The sequence below is a fragment of the Culex pipiens genome, chromosome 3 (assembly GCF_016801865.2).
Source record: "Culex pipiens pallens isolate TS chromosome 3, TS_CPP_V2, whole genome shotgun sequence".
In the NCBI taxonomy this organism is placed as follows: Eukaryota; Metazoa; Arthropoda; class Insecta; order Diptera; family Culicidae; genus Culex; species Culex pipiens.
Genome location: NC_068939.1, coordinates 30,096,959 through 30,111,255, shown reverse-complemented (window position 1 = coordinate 30,111,255; position 14,297 = coordinate 30,096,959). Strand labels below are relative to the sequence as shown.

Genomic DNA, 14,297 nt, shown 5'->3' with positions numbered 1-14,297 from the left:
CAGACTCGATTATCCGAAGTTTAGATTATACGAAGTTCGATTATTCGAAGTGCGATTATCCGAGGTTCGATTATCCGAAGGTTTGTATGGGACTTTGGATAATCGAATCACGAACAAAAAAAACGTATTTTTTTTATTTCTTACTTGTTACATCAAATTCGAGTTCAGCGACCCCATATTTGTCAATTTTGAATTGTTGGTTAGTATTAAATTTTAAAATGCATTTTTTTCAATATTTCATCACCGCCATTTTGGCCGCCATCTTGGATTTAAAAATTCTAAATCACACTAGAGTAGTTTAGAGGTCATACTAAAGATCTATAATCAAAAATAAGACAGAAAAAAAAATTTTTTTCGTGATTCGATTATCCGAAGTGATAATCCGATAATCGAGTCTGGACTGTATTTTCAAATAAAAGCTCGTATTATCGAAATTGATGGAAATTTCCCGAACATTTTATACCCATATTACAAAAAACATGAAATTTCGGTATTATTTTTCGAAACTGGGAAGTTTTGTGAAAAAAATATATTTAAAAAAGAAATCTATAAGGCTGTTGCAAATATTTTTCAAAGTTTTTGTCTGCATTCTTTGTGGGATTTTTCCTGATGAATCCTAGGCTGCATCTAAATTTTCTCTAATGGGTAAAAATGTTGAGCTACATTCTTTTGAAATAATGATATTTGCGATGTTGAATATTGCAGAACAGCCTATCACTTTACATCCTCTTAACTTAAGAGCAACTCCAGGTCAAATCTGGATTTTTTCCTGGTACTTTTGTACCCGACCCTCTCCAATTTCAATGAAACTTTGTAGACATGTTATCCTAGGCTTATATAAGCCTTTATTGTGTGGGCCTTTTGGACGATTTTTTCAGCATTTTTATTTTTAAACCCGCTGTTTCTTCACAAGGATTGGACTTAGGACAATGGTCAATATGGAGACTGGGGAATATGAAGAATCGATTCCCACTATCGGTTTTTGAAAATGTTGACGTTCAGTCCACTTAAAAAAAAAATGATATTTGTATTTTTTAGGAGAGACATACAATTCTGCATTTTTCGTGAGTCTTTTTGTAACATCTTAGGCTATTTCCTCAAAACGGTGAGCGAAAAAATATCGTGACATAACCTTTAAATTTAACTTTTAAACTTAAAAAAATCAATAAATGTCATAAAAGTGGCGTGTATTTTTCTTTCAGTGTATTTTTTCAGAGAGCCCTTCTTATTTCCTACAAGTTTGTCTTTGACCATTATTTGATACGATACGCTTCGAGATACAGTAATTTTTAAATTTAGAAATACAAAAATATTTCGATGATCTTCGCGTTTCGAGTGCAATTGGCTCCATACATTAAAATGGCTTATATAAGCCTAGGATAACATGTCTACAAAATTTCATTGAAATCTGAGAGGGTCGGGTACCAGACAAAATCCTGATTTGAGCTGGAATTGCTCTCAACATTTTTCGATCGTATCAGATTCTTGCAGGAAATTTTCCTACCTTTTCAAAAGTCATCTTTAGGTTTTAGGAGAGAAATATAACATAAATATTTTTTTTTGGAAATGTGAGAAAATTGCCTAGAAGAATTTAGCACTTAAAAAACAATATTTCACTTTCAAATGTCAGGGTTCAATGGTAGTGTTTTTAATCTAGCTCAAACCGTTTAAAAAAGCCATAAATGCTTTACCCAAAATTGTCCCCGCAATTTGATCGCAACCAAACCCGATCAAAAGTCGGCCGCTTCCAATAGCGCACCGTGATTATTTGCTGAATTTTTCATTTCAAAAATCGCATAACAATTCATCAAAATTCTCCCCATCGGTCGGCATTTTCTTTGTCATTGCCGTTTCCATTTTGGGGGTTTTCCATTTTTTCCCACCACCTCACCCTCCAGACCGCCATGGCGCTCGGCAATTTGTTTCTCGGTTTTCTCTTCTGTTATTTTCGTTAACACTTTTGCTTTCAATTACCATTTGTTATTCCAATTATTGCCTCATTTGGCGATTAGATTCGGAGCGAATCGGCGCTTTGTACAGGAGGGGTGGGTTGGTCAGTGGAGTAATTCAGCTAAATTAGAAACGATTTGCGCTACGTTTGAAGAAAATGAATTCGATGGAATTGACAAACCAAAACAAAAATGAGTGAGACGAAAAGTGTGCCGCCTATTCTGCCCATAATTGAAAATTCGGCTATTATGCCAAATCAAGTATTCCGAGAAAAACGCGTTTTAGTGTTTGTCACAAAATCTCCGTCAAGGTAATTTCCCATAAGAGTGGCATATTAGCCGTTTGGTTTTTCGCATCGGCAGCCAAGTCTAAACACTATTTCAGTGAAATTCAAGTTCCAGGAGATGCGTTGGAACATCCTCTACCACCTGGTGCTAATATCTCGTTTTTGTCAAAAGTGGATATTAGCCGTTTTTTCAATGGTGGGCAGTATTTGGCTGGAATGTTGTTTTTGGGGGGTGAAGTAATATCATGGGAAAATTGATAATACTTTTTTTTCAATTTTGATGATCATTTTTGAAAATGATACACCGAAATTAATCAACAGTTTTTATTTAAGTTTGATGAAAATAGTTTTAAAAAAACTATGCTAAATTAAAAAAAAAAACATCTATTTATCTGTGGCCTAACCCGTTGAGGTCAACTATCAAGTAGTGACCCTGCTCGAAGTAAAGTTGGTCACAGAAAATTTTAAAATCTCAAAAGAAATAACTTTCAACAGGTGTCTCTGCTATTCGCAGTTAAAACAGGCTAATTGTGGTACCTTAGGTCAGGATTGGTGACCCTCTCCCTGGTTGCGTTCGCTTGGGAAAGCTTGCCAGTGACTTATTGATTGTAATGACTGCTTTTCCCCCGATGCAATTGGCCACCGGACTCTCGGTTCTCAATTCGAATGTGAAAGGCGATGGGAGAAAGTGCAAATCACCTTTCGCAAATGTGATCGATGTCACGTGGTATAGAAGTTTCAAAGGTTGAAGTATTAACATTTCAAAAAAGGTGACTGAAAACAATCTTTTGGACTCTGCTCCGTTTTTTGCAAGTGGATTCCCCAGTTTTCGGATGATTGAAATCCGCGCCGATAGCAGTGAAACAATCACCTTGAAAACAAGCTGAAACTTGATTTACAACTTGAGGCTTTGATCTAAATCTTACAAATGATTTAGGATTTGCGCACAGACCAACGTCCACCAAACAACAACTGGGAGGGAGCACACCTGAAGAGGTGATTAATTTTTATAACCCCCACGAATTGCATTGATAAAAGAAATAAACATAACCTTTGGATTCTAGAAAATCGACATCGCAATGAGTTGTGAGACGGTTAGAGATTTGGCTTAATCTTTGAACTGGTCAAATGGATTGCACTTACGATTATAGAAAAAAAATAGAATTAGTCAAACGGAATTCCAAAACACATCAAATTATACGGGTTTTACAAATTGTTTTTTTTTTGATAAGAACAACAAATAAACATAAAATTAAAAATTTTGCTTTAAATAAATAAATGTTGACTAAACAATTTGTTTATGCTATTCGTAAATTCGAATAGAAATGTGACTCAAAGACAGTTTTACCTACCTCATTGAATACAGGCTAAAAAATCTCTCAGACATGAACTTTTTAATGCAAACTAAAGCGGGAAAATAAAAGTTTCTCTGAAATACCTATTCAAAAGTGATTTCCCGAATTGCGCAAAATGTTGTATCTGTATGTAACTCGATTTTTTCAGCACTCGTCACATTATTCCAACTCGGCATAGCCGACTGTTTGTTTACAATTCGATTTTGGTTCATTTACTGGGTCAACTTAAATTGTGAATTAACATTTGGAAGACAAGGTTTTATTATTTGCAATAATATGCACTAGAAATTTCAAATGTTTTTTTAAACAACTTATCCAAAGAATTTTTTTTCAGGGGCATACATTAGAGTGTAACAAAAATGACTTTTTGGCGGGCATTCAAGGGTTTGTTCCAGTGGGCATACTAAGCTCAAATCCAAAATATGAGCGTGATTGGACGTAACAGGTGCTGGCGCTTTGCATTTGAATTTTAAATGGGATTTAACCCGTAAAAAAAGATATTTCCAAAAATGTTACTTTTTGAGGCATTTTGGCCACTGACGCATTTATTTAAAACATCATTGGCGTGTAGGCCAGATCCTTTCGCATCTTTTGGTATACATAACATTGAAACTTGGAGCATCCTGAAACTCGGTACAGACCTTCAAAATTTGTCATTTTTTCGAAAAATTGAGCCCAGCAAAATCAAATGGCGTCTACGTCGCAAGGCGCGACGCATATCTTTTTTTCCGGGGCCGATTTTTCGAAAAAATGCCAAACTTTGGGGGTCTGTACTGAGCTCTAGGGTGCTCCAAATTTCAATGTTATGTATATCAAAAGATGCGCAAGGATCTGGCCTACACGCCAATGATGTTGAAAATAAACGCGTCAGTGGCCAAAATACCTTAAAAAGTAACATTTTTGAAAAAATCTTTTTTCAATGGTTAAATCCCATTTAAAATTCAAATGCAAAGCGCCAGCTCCTGTTACGTCCAATCAAGCTCATATTTTGGATGTGGGCTCAATACGACCACCGGAACAAACCCTTGAATGCCCGCCAAAAAGTCATTTAAGCTACATCCTACTGTACATGTAAATTAAAACAACAAAAAGTAACATCAATCTCACCCTTACTCGTCTACAACCATTTTAATAGCATCACAAAATTTACTCAAAAGTTACCCCAATAATATTAAAACAGGAAAGAAGATTTGTGCAAATTCATCATTTCTCCGTCTGCCTGAGGGATACTTGCTTAGTTTGTTTTGCTGCCAGTCTGCCGACTGTTTTCTTCACCCCAAAACGAAGGCATTATTTTTCTTCACATGTTTTTATCATCAATTTTCCGTTTGCCCGACTACCGCCAAATTCTATCACCATTAATTCCACTGTGTGTCGTGTAAACAACAAAGGCAAACCGAATTTCACAACAGTTGTTAATGTGTCAAGTATTACCCCAATTGGCCCTTTTCAGCTATGTAAGCAAACTAACTTCAAAAAGCTTTGTTTGCAAAACAGTCACAAACCACGCTGATAAGCCCAGGAAGCTTGGAACACGTTGTCGCGCCCTGAAAGTTTCAAACCCTTTCACAACACACTGTTTGTTGAGACAGAGCACACTACGATCTGATTGTTATTACACCGGCCATGTGTTCTTCGTTCTTGCACACGCTGAGCAATAACGCAACACGAAAAAACAAGCAAACCGCTTGCTGGGACGCCCGCTCTCAACCAGCCCCAGTGGCCTAATGGAGAAGGCACCGGCCTCCTAAGCCGGGGATTGTGGGTTCGAGTCCCATCTGGGGTAAACTGGCGGAAACTTTTTTTTCGACTACTTTCACTCTTTCGATGAAATGTGGGACCTGACGGGAGAGGAATTCCGCTGTCTAGTCAAAAGTCCGATCACGCGATGTTTTGGCCCTAATAAATCAATAAGACATCAAATTAATCAGCGTCGTCGCGGCTTGACCATCGGATTGGGAAACCGATCCCCAGCTCTCAAAGTCAGTCGAAAAATGAAGCAGTAGAGAAATGGTCAAAAATAAAGTTTTACGACTGCGCCCTTCGCCGGGCCCCGTTCGAAGTGCAATTTTCTCTTTCTTCCGAATCTGCAGCGGAAAGTTTTGTGTTTATCTTGTCTGTCTTTCTTTCCCCCCTTTCAGCCGATTGTGATCTCCAAATCACGTCTCGTCAAGCACTTTGACTGGAGCGAGCTGCCGGAGGAGTTGGGTGGGACCGCGGCCTACAACCACGATCACTGGATCCAAAATCGACTGGTGAGTAGTTTATGTACCTTAAATATATCGCCCTGTTTCCGGAATCGATGATTGGAGGAAACAGGTTGTTCATTACGGAACTGATTAACCGTATTTGAGGAGAGTCACACGGGGATCTCGTTGTTGTGAACTGGATCCAAAGTGTTCGGAAATGTTTGGAGTTATTGTATGTCTTTTCCGAAATAATTTCCCATTTTTTTAGTTGACGTTTTATCACTTAAAGTTGATCCTCAAAATACGTATTTTTTATTTTTATAATTTGATAATTTTCAAGGAACCAAAAAGGTGTATTTTGCTTCAGAAGTTAACAAAATGACCAAAATTATTTTTAGGTGCACTTTTTTTTCTCCAAATTTTTGATTATTGTAAGATGGCATTTTTCGAAAAAGTTCAGTATTTTTCAATTTAAAAATATTTTATGAGCACCCTTAAAAAAATATTCTCAGAAAGCTGAGAAAATAAAAAAAAACCTCTTTTTCAAATTGCGATATTTTGGTAACTATTGGTTTGATTTTCAATGTTTGAATAGATTCTCTGTTCTTTTGAATACAAATAGTTACGAGTTTTTTTTCGAGTAGTTTTAAAAAGCTAGCCCATCTCTAGAAAATTTCCAAGTGTTTTTGGCAAATTCAAATTAGATTTTATAGTTTTGAGTTTATGTTAATTCAAAAAAGCAAAATATTGCACTTTTTTTTGTAAATTAAATCATAAGTTTTCGCAACACCTAAAGTTGAAAATTAGGCTAATTAGATGACACCGAGAAAAACTAAATTTTCACTAAATTTAAACTTCAATATGCTTTATCTTAACGAACAGCAGTCCGATCAACAAAGCATAGCATAGCATAGCATAGCATTGGTGTCTACCCGTAGCTGCTACTTCGTTATTGACCAGGACCCCCAAACATTGCTCCGTGGACCACAGATGAAAAGTAGGAACCAATCATCACCCCTTCGCAATATTCAAAGGTCCCTATCGTGCTGATCAATACCGACGCCGGCCACGACCAGTGGTAAGACACGGGGAAGTGGATGGGAATGTTAGTCCGATACTTGAGTGATGGGACCGCTAAATCAGCTGCGTCTCCGACAAAGTATCACATGAGTTTTGAGGGGTTAGTAAGATGGGTATAAGGTCAGGATTCACTGTGGTAGGTGATGCGACCATAAGCAATATGTTTATCGGTTGAAATTTTAAAAATCTTAGGCAGCCGGCTGCGGAAAGCTATCTAGGAATTTAAATATAGTATTAATTCGACCGCGATTCTCCAGAAATTCTCCGTCGGCGTGCCTTCCGATCAACGGTGATGTAGGAAGGGCTTCATTTAGTAAAATGATTTTATATCATAAGCCTTAAAACATATTCGACGGCGTGCCTTCCGATCATCGATGATATGGAAAGGACTTAATCCAGCAAAACGACTTGCTAGTCTAAAAAAAATAGGTTCGTTTTTATATAAAACTATAAAAAGAGAACAACACAAAAAAACTCATTGGCCAACGAACGCGAGTAAAAAAAAACAATGAAAAAAGAAGAAGGGTAAAAAACAGAACTGCGCGTCCCGAAATGCACCACACTAATCCGAACAGCAGTCCGATCAACAAAGTCACATAAAGAAAATTGTAGGAAATTGGCTCAGATTTTCCAAAAAAAATTACCTTAAAATGCCCATGATTCGAAAACGGTGCACTTTATCATAAAATGTGTATTTTTCGATTCAAATTTTTCGATTGCAATAGACCAGTTCTCTCAGATTTCGGTCATTCGATTTTGTTTGTATTTTTTAATCCGACTGAAACTTTTTTGGGCCTTCGGTATGCCCAAAGAAGCCATTTTGCATCATAAGTTTGTCCATATAATTTTCCATACAAATTTGGCAGCTGGCCATACAAAAACGATGTATGAAAATTCAAAAATCTGTATCTTTTGAAGGAAAATTTTTTTTGGTGATTTTTTATTTAATTTTTTCTCACTTAAACTTGATTTGCAAAAAAACACTATTTTTATTTTTTTTATTTTTTGATATGTTTTAGAGGACATCAAATGCCAACTTTTCTGAAATTTCCAGGTTGTGCAAAAAATCTTTGACCGAGTTATGAATTTTTAAATCAATACTGATTTTTTCAAAAAATTGGTCGCAAAATTTTCAACTTCATTTTTCGATAAAAATATGATAATTCGTGAAATTTTCCAATCTTTTCGAAAAAAATATTTTCAAAACTTTTGAACCAAGACTAACATTTTAAACGGGCGTAATATTCAATATTTGGACCTTTTGAAATGTTAGTCTTGATGTAAAATTTTAGAAAATATTATTTTCGAAAAGATCGGAAAATTTCACGAATGTTTCTTATTTTAACATTGTAAATCGGACCATTAGTTGCTGAGATATCGAGATTAGAAAATGATGGGTTGTTTGGCTGAGACTTGGAAAACATCAATTTTCATGTTTTTAAACCTTTGCATGGCAATATCTCAGCAACTAAAGGTCGTATCAACAAAGTTCAAAAAAGCAAAATATAGAGAATTTTCTCAGCCTTTCAAAAATATTTTTTTTAAAAGTGGGCAAACATGTGCACTAATTGAAAAAAATGAAAAACTGCGACTATTTTCAAAAAAGTCACCTACAACTGGCTTAAACTTGAAAACGGTGCACTTTATCAAAATTTCACTTAAGTACTTTTTTTACATCGAAAAATGAAGTTGAAAAATTTTTGCGACCAATATTTCGATTTTTTGAAAAAATCAGTATTGATTAAAAAATTTATAACTCGGTCAAAGATTTTTTGCACAACCTGGAAATTTCTGAAAAGTTGGCATTTGATGTCCTCTAAAACATATCAAAAAATTAAAAATAAAAATAAAAGTGTTTTTTTGCAAATTAAGTTTTAATAAGAAAAAGTTAAATAAAAAATCACCAATTTTTTTTTTACCATGCATCATTTTTTTTCAGTGTAGTCCGAATCCATAACTACAATTTTGCCGAAGACACTAAATTGATCAAAAAAATCCTTCAAAAGATACAGATTTTTGAATTTTCATACATCGTTTTTGTATGGACAGCTGCCAAATTTGTATGGAAAATTATATGGACAAACTAATGATGCAAAATGGCTTCTTCGGGCATACCGAAGGCACCAAAAAAGTTTCAGTCGGATTAAAAAATACAAAAATTAAAATTCTAAAAAAAAAAGACCGATTCCATAGAGAATTGCTCAATATTGATTTTGCATCTTTAATTGAAATCGTAAATATGATTGTTATTATGAAAAATGTATGGAATAATATGATTTTAATAAATAGAGCCTAACATTTGAAAAGAGCTCATAAAGGTTGGAAACAAAAGTGTATCCGTTTAACTCAAATGACAGTTAACATAAGGTTTGAGAGGAATACACTCTTGTTATGTGCCCTAATTAAATGGAAGGCACGAAATGATCTTTGAACCATATTGTAAAATATGTGAAATAAAAAAATGTATTGATATAAAATGTCATATAATTCCTTACAATTTATACAAGAAAAATGAAAAATGTATGTTTTTGCTGAGCTTGAAGTCGATTCAACTGGCAACTAAAAAATTTATAAAATGTTAAACAGAACAATACTGGAAATTGGCTTTGTTAGATCACATTAATTTAAATAAAATTATTAATTTAATACCGTTGAACAAGGTTTATAATTGTGGCATTTTTGAATTTTTATGATTTTTAACCTGTTTGGATTTTTTAAAATTTAAATCACTTTTCGCTCTGCAAATCAATTTTATAATACTAATTTTATTATTAGAATAAAATTGATTAATGACGGAAAAAAGTTTAAATTTTCAGCTTTTTTTCAAATAAATATCAAAAGTGCTCAAGACATGATTATAGTTCAGGATTTTAAAATTATGAATTTGTTCCTGTTTTATTTCTTGTTTCTACTGCCCAACATAACTCAATTTTGTTTTCAATTATCTCACCGCCATTCAAACAACCTGTCCTGGCGGCTTCCACTTCCTTTGTGCATTAATCTCATTTAATCGATAAAAAAGAAACAACACAACCGACAAGAAAAAACTAGCTCTCCACCTTAACAAGTATAACACTTGGCGGAATCCAATTTCCTCCGGTCTTCGAGTTACAAAGTGGCGTTTGATATCCGTCCGACAGCCGATCCGGAAAGAAAGTATTGCATACGGTCAAGAATGTTGAATTTTTAGGTTGAAACAATTTGAGTGAAATTTATGTTGAAGTCATTTTATATTATCTTTGTATAAATTAGACACTGTTATTTTTGAATATTGCTTCTAGAATGCTTTAAAGTTTATTTATGCAAATTTCACCTATTAACCACCACCTTGGCAGGCGGAAACCTGAGCTATGCTGCCTGAGCTATGCGCCACGATACGAGGACCCCCGCAGCATCAATGCACTCAACACTCTCCGTCAGGGGGCCTGCCGTCAGACAATCTTGAAGCGCGTAAAGTGAAAATGCAATAAATCTTGTGTGGCTGCCCCTTCGGGAGGGGGGTCCCAAGGCATTTAGGCCGGCAACCGGACAGAAAAACGGACAATGACTTTCAGGTTTCTCGGGTTACTGCGCTTTCGGGATCTGCTGGGGTGCAGTAGCCATGGCCAACCCCGACTGGAAACCTTTTGCATGTTGACTTTTTGTTGAAGTAGGCCCTGAACACGGATTCGTGTCTTACTCTTGGCGTTTTTGCCATTTTTGCATTCCCGCGTTGACAATCTACAACAGTGGCAGTTGAAGTTTGCTTTGACAGCTCACTTGAACCAGATTTGCATGGCTCAATCATAACCTCAAAGCAAACTGTCAAACGAACCAGAACGAACCACTTTGTGAACGGTAAAGGTCTCCATTTCACAGCTTCCTGCGAGGTGGTATTATGCGTTCCACAAAATTTGATCTCGTCATCGCGGCGCGTTTTGTTATCAAAACCCGAACCGGACTCGGTTCGATGAACTCGTTTTCGACTTATTCGCCTCTTTCATCCTTTCTCTGTCCTCTTTGTTGACTATTCTCGCGATGTTGTCTCGTTTTTTGACAACTTGTTGTCACACCAGTCCGCCGCCAAGGGTTTCTTCTTGATTCCTTTTCTTCAATTTCCTTAACATCTCCTTCTCTCCTTCTTCTTTTTTTGCAGCGCATTGAGGAATTTCGAAAATCCTACGATAAAGCGATCGCTGACCTAGAAAACCTGCAGCAGGCCCTGCCCGACCCGGGCCGGCCGGTGGCCAGGGCGAGCGAATCGGAAGCATCGCTCAAGTCCTGCCGGGCGCTCAACCAGGACGTCCAGAAGCAGCTCGCGCAGGTTTTGGACGGGGGTGAGTGTACTGGTCCGGTTGTCTGTGGGGTTTTTGACAGCGGAGGACAACTTTTGTTGTTGTTTGTTGTTGAGGTTGTTGGCGAAACTACTTTCGATGACTTTCTTTATTTTTTCGCGCATGCAGACTTTGTCTGCTGATGGTTAAGGGGAGGAGGGATTGGAAAAAATGTGCTGCATATGGTGATGATGTTTCCTTTTATGAATTTATTGACGAGGGACAGTTTTGGGCATGTTTATTCGCCGTGACCTGGTGTAAGACGCATTGATTTTATGGCATTCGATTGTAGAAATGTGACGAGTATTGAAAATGAAGTGATTAACGTATTTTACGTTGTATTTTTCATGAAAATGATTATATCTTTAAATACATAACAACATATTTTTTTAAAACAACAACACTTTCATTTACATTCATAATAAAAAAACACAATTTTAGTAAGTGTTCAATTTTGTTAAAGATATATGAGTAACTTTAAATAATTTGTATCATTTTTACAAATATCGACGCTGATTTCAAAAAGCGCCATGCCTTATGCAAAGGCAATGTACATGAAGTTTTTGAAAAGTTAGTGGTGCTAAAAAATGTGAATCAAAATTATTTGTTTTTAAAATGAATCTGACCTGCAGTGCTTATAAAGTGTCATTTCAAAATTTTAAATATACGATCATGACAAAACTCGGTGTGGCGGAAAGAAAATATTATAAATCGAAATGACCCAAAAAAGATTTACAAGTAAAAAGTTGTGTTTCACCTACCTGATTCAGAATATGTAAGATTAAAAATACTCTATCCGTAGAAAATGCGTTTTTTAAAAAAAAAGTTTTTTTCATTCTGATGGAGACCTCTAGTACTATATAAAAATTTTAACAATAATTTATAACTCCTTTTAAAGTTTATAGTTATTTAAAGTATGAGTACCACGCTCCTCCTCCAATTGTTCTTTAAATGGGAAAACATTTAGCAATTTTCACCGATAGAAAATTTTGAATCGTACATATTCTTAATCAGGAAGGTGGAACAAAAAAATCTACTTGTAAATCTCCCATGGGTCAATTAGATTTATAATATTTTGCTTCCACCATACCGTGAAAATTCTTAACAAATACTGTATTTCAGAAAATACTCAAAAAAATATGACATTTATGACAATACGTTGAAAACAATATTTTTTGAAAATTTTAAAATTTTAAGCAAAATACTCTGATGGAGTGAGGATTCATACTACATTTTGCGTCGTTTGCTACTCATGACACATGATGAATTTTTTAAATGCATTTCAATTTTGTTTTTGTTTTTGAGTTTTTGAAAAAACTCTGATGAAGTGAGAATCATTTTAAAAATATTGCGTAATTTAATACTTTTAAGTATTTAAAAACATGGTTTTGTGACAAGTACGTAATTTCCCATAAAACAAATTTTATGACTTTTCAACCTTTCAAAAATATGATATCTTGTGAAAATTACTGTTTTTTACACTGTAAACTTTACAGTAATGAGAATAATACCAAAATTTCGTGTTTCTTAATACCCATTTTTAAGTTTTTCAATCCGTACAAAGTTTTGCATCATTTTATTTTTATATTACAAATTACAAAAAAAATAGTATGAAAAACTGTATTATGACATTTAACAAAAAACTATGATGTTTAAAAATTTAAAATAAATTTCGTGCCGTTTGCTACCCATATGAAACCTAAATTATCAAAAGAAATTATGTTTTCAAATATTCTAGTATTTACAAATTTAACTCTAAATGTAGTTAGAATCCATACAACATTTTGCGTCAATGGATGATGTATCACAAAATATGAAATTTATTTTTTTGGGTTAAATTCGGAGTATTGTAAAAATTTAAATATTTTCCATTTAAAACTCAACTGTAATGATAATCTATTCGAAATTATTCGAAACTAATAAAACTTTGATTATTTAAAAAAAATGCAACATTTTGTGAAAATCTGATGAAGTGAGAATCTATATTGCGTCATTGACACCCATATTTCAAATTATTGAATTTTTAATAATAGAAAAAAACAATACGCCATTTTGGTAAGTTTTTTTTCACATTTTTTTACTTTTGGCGAACTTTTAGTTAACAGCAATAATTGCTTTTACCATTTGAGGCCTGAGGTCATATATGACCCAAAAATCTTAAGAGCGAGTCCACGAACAGGGCATACCCCTTTGTATGGGACGTCGTTTGGACCTCACCAATCTGCCTGAAATTTTCAGGGGTTGTTTGTACATATGAAACTAGCATCTGGACAAAATATGAGCACTCTAGGTCAACGGGAAGTGGGGCAAATCGGGACACAAAGTTTGAAGGCTCAAAAACGTCAAAAATCTTAAAAAGTCTATAACTTAGGCAAAATTCAATTTAATTTCAAAATTCAAAATGCATCTGAAAGGGCTTAAAAAAGGCAACAAAATGCAGGGAGAAGCATCCCAATTGGTTAAATCTAAAGGGAGTTATTGGCATTTTAGTGAAAAAATAGCATAATTTTCAAACTCAAATAAAAAAGTGTTCCATCCAGATATCAACTCGGTTCGACCTGCAGCTTGTAGGGGACATCTGGGACTACCATCCGAGACTGAGAACGCTTTGGGTAAGGCAGTTTAACGTATTAAATAGACACTTTTACTTTTAGTTAATTTTTTGGTTGTACATTTTTGCTCGGGGGACCCCTTAGATCAAATTTTCCGGTGATAATTTTATCATATTTGTGTTCCTGAGACAATTTCACAATAGAAACATGCATAAAAATGTTTATTTTCATCCATTTTAACCCTCTAAAAAATAAAAGTTTAAAAAAATTAAGAAGCTGCTTTTTTCTGGTGTCATCTAGTATCCTTGGAAACGAACTTGATTTTCAATAACTGTGAATATAAGTTTTTTTTTGAACTTTTAATTTTTAAAGGGTTAAAATGGATAAAAATAAACATATTTATGCATGTTTTTATTGTGAAATTGTCTCAGGAACACGAATATGATAAAATTATCACCGGAAAATTTGATCTATGGGGTTCCCCGAGCAAAAATTTACAACAACAAAAATCACTAAAAGTAAAAGTGTCTATTTAATATGTAAAACTGCCTTACCCAAAGCGTTCTTAGTCT

At 34.7% G+C, this 14,297-nt stretch overlaps 1 protein-coding gene and 1 non-coding gene across 3 annotated transcripts in view; both read left to right on the top strand.

The window, feature by feature from the left end:
* The window catches only part of LOC120425344 (titin), a 344,797-nt gene that overhangs the window by 25,639 nt on the left and 304,861 nt on the right, over positions 1-14,297 (top strand). For both annotated transcript variants that reach the window (XM_052710504.1, XM_052710503.1), the window contains 2 exons: positions 5,733-5,846; positions 10,996-11,176. In XM_052710504.1, the coding sequence (XP_052566464.1) occupies positions 5,733-5,846; positions 10,996-11,176 (295 nt within the window). The remainder of the gene's footprint in view (positions 1-5,732; positions 5,847-10,995; positions 11,177-14,297) is intronic.
* Positions 5,305-5,377, top strand: Trnar-ccu (transfer RNA arginine (anticodon CCU)). The gene has a single exon. It is a non-coding gene; the product is annotated as a tRNA-Arg (tRNA).